General features: G+C 41.6%; 1 protein-coding gene across 1 annotated transcript; it reads right to left on the bottom strand.

Annotated features, from left to right (window-relative positions):
• Positions 1–310: 310 nt before the first annotated feature.
• Positions 311–781, bottom strand: LOC106690827 (uncharacterized). The gene has a single exon (XM_014436406.1). The coding sequence runs from the start codon at positions 779–781 to the stop codon at positions 311–313; it is 471 nt and encodes a 156-aa protein (XP_014291892.1).
• Positions 782–1,690: the final 909 nt, after the last annotated feature.

Below are 1,690 nucleotides of genomic sequence, written 5' to 3'. Positions count from 1 at the left end.
TCTTAAGCTAAGTAGGACAGACAAAGAGTCTGTACAGATGACCAGTTTTTGTTTTGTTGGGTGGAAAACATTTAAACTTTTGTTTATTGCAACCATTTCAGCTGTATAGCTACTACATATTTGTGATTAAGAGAATAGGTACTAGTGATCATTGCACACAATCGAGGCTCCAACACCTGAGTAATTTTTGGAGCCGTCAGTATAAATGAAGTCGGCGTCACCTAATTTATGTTGCAGTCTGAGAAACTCATATTTATATCGATATAGTGGAATGTTGTTTTTAGGTAGCCTTGAAAAGGAAAGACAGAGTTTAGGAGAGGGAAATCCCCCAAGGACAAGATGATGGAATTACAGTCTTTTGCAAAGTAGGTATTTCTATGTTTAGACTGAGCAGTAAAGTGGAAACCCTGACTGTAAACGGTGTTCTCTTGGTTAGGTCGATTTGCTGCTGGTTTAGAATCTGTCTATTTGGAAACAGCTCATTAATAGGATGGTTTATACCTGATATGATTTTAACAAAGTAAATTAGATCCAGCTGTTGTCTTCGTAGGTCAAGTGGAGGCTCACCAGCATCGACATATAGACTATTGATAGGACTTGAGTGGAAAGCACCCGTAGCTGTCCTGAGTCCCGCATTTTGTACAGAGTCAAGCACTTTAAGGGTGGTACCCGATGATGAGTTGTAGGCATTACAACCGTAATCCAATTTCGATCTCACTAGCGTTCTGTATAGGGTCAGCATACTTGTTCGATCTGCACCCCAGCTGGTGTTACCGACCATTTTCAAAAGATTAAGAGAGCGGAAGCAGCTTGCTTTTCAATGTTTTATATGCGGGATCCAGCTGATCGTTCTATCGAAAATCAATCCAAGGTACTTGACAGTGTGAGGGAATGTAACTGGTAGATTGTTAATGGTCAGTGACGGCATTGCAATCGGCTGTCTTTGGCATAAAATCAGTGGTGATTGTGAACTGTCGATTGAAATCTGGAAATGCTAACACAGGTTCTTCTTGCAAATTTTCCATACATTATCTTCCATGCCAGGTGTTACTACTATGCGATTCCCTTTTTTCAGTAGGTTATTGATAGGGACTAGATACTCCGCCATTCCGGCACTCCTATAATAGTTCAGCGTTCCCAACACCCGTCGGATCCCTCGAACATCCCTGGGTATCTCCATTCTCCGGATTGCGTCGACCTTCTGCAGATCAGGCATGACGTCGGAATATCGTATGACCCAAATAAGATATCTTTTCTTCCCATAAACAAGATTTTTCGGGTGACAGTTTCAGCCCGAACTCCCGAACCCTTTGGAACACTTCCCGTAAATGCTTTACATGGTCACTTTCTGTCTTACTGAAGATCAACAAGTCATCCATATATTTGGCACATTGATTCATCAATGCCTCTTAATAATTCGTCCATAAGACGTTGAAATGTGATGGGGGCATTTTTGAGTCCGGACGGCATTCTTGTGAACTCAAAATGACCCCTCTCAAACGTGAAAGCCATTTTACAGCGGTCCCGTGGATGCATTTCTATCTGGTGGTAACCAGCCTTCCTTCCTATTCATTTCTTTAGCTAATTGAACTTATTAAGCTTAAGTATTGAGCCCAGGAAGCTCATTCGCCAATGAACTATTTCTGTACTATGCGCCTCACGCATTTTTTCTGTGATAAGGTTGAATTGG

This window comes from Halyomorpha halys, unplaced genomic scaffold (assembly GCF_000696795.3).
Source record: "Halyomorpha halys isolate HHAL.00 unplaced genomic scaffold, Hhal_1.1 Scaffold1895.1, whole genome shotgun sequence".
Lineage (NCBI taxonomy): Eukaryota > Metazoa > Arthropoda > Insecta > Hemiptera > Pentatomidae > Halyomorpha > Halyomorpha halys.
This window is presented reverse-complemented; position numbering and strand designations above follow the sequence as displayed.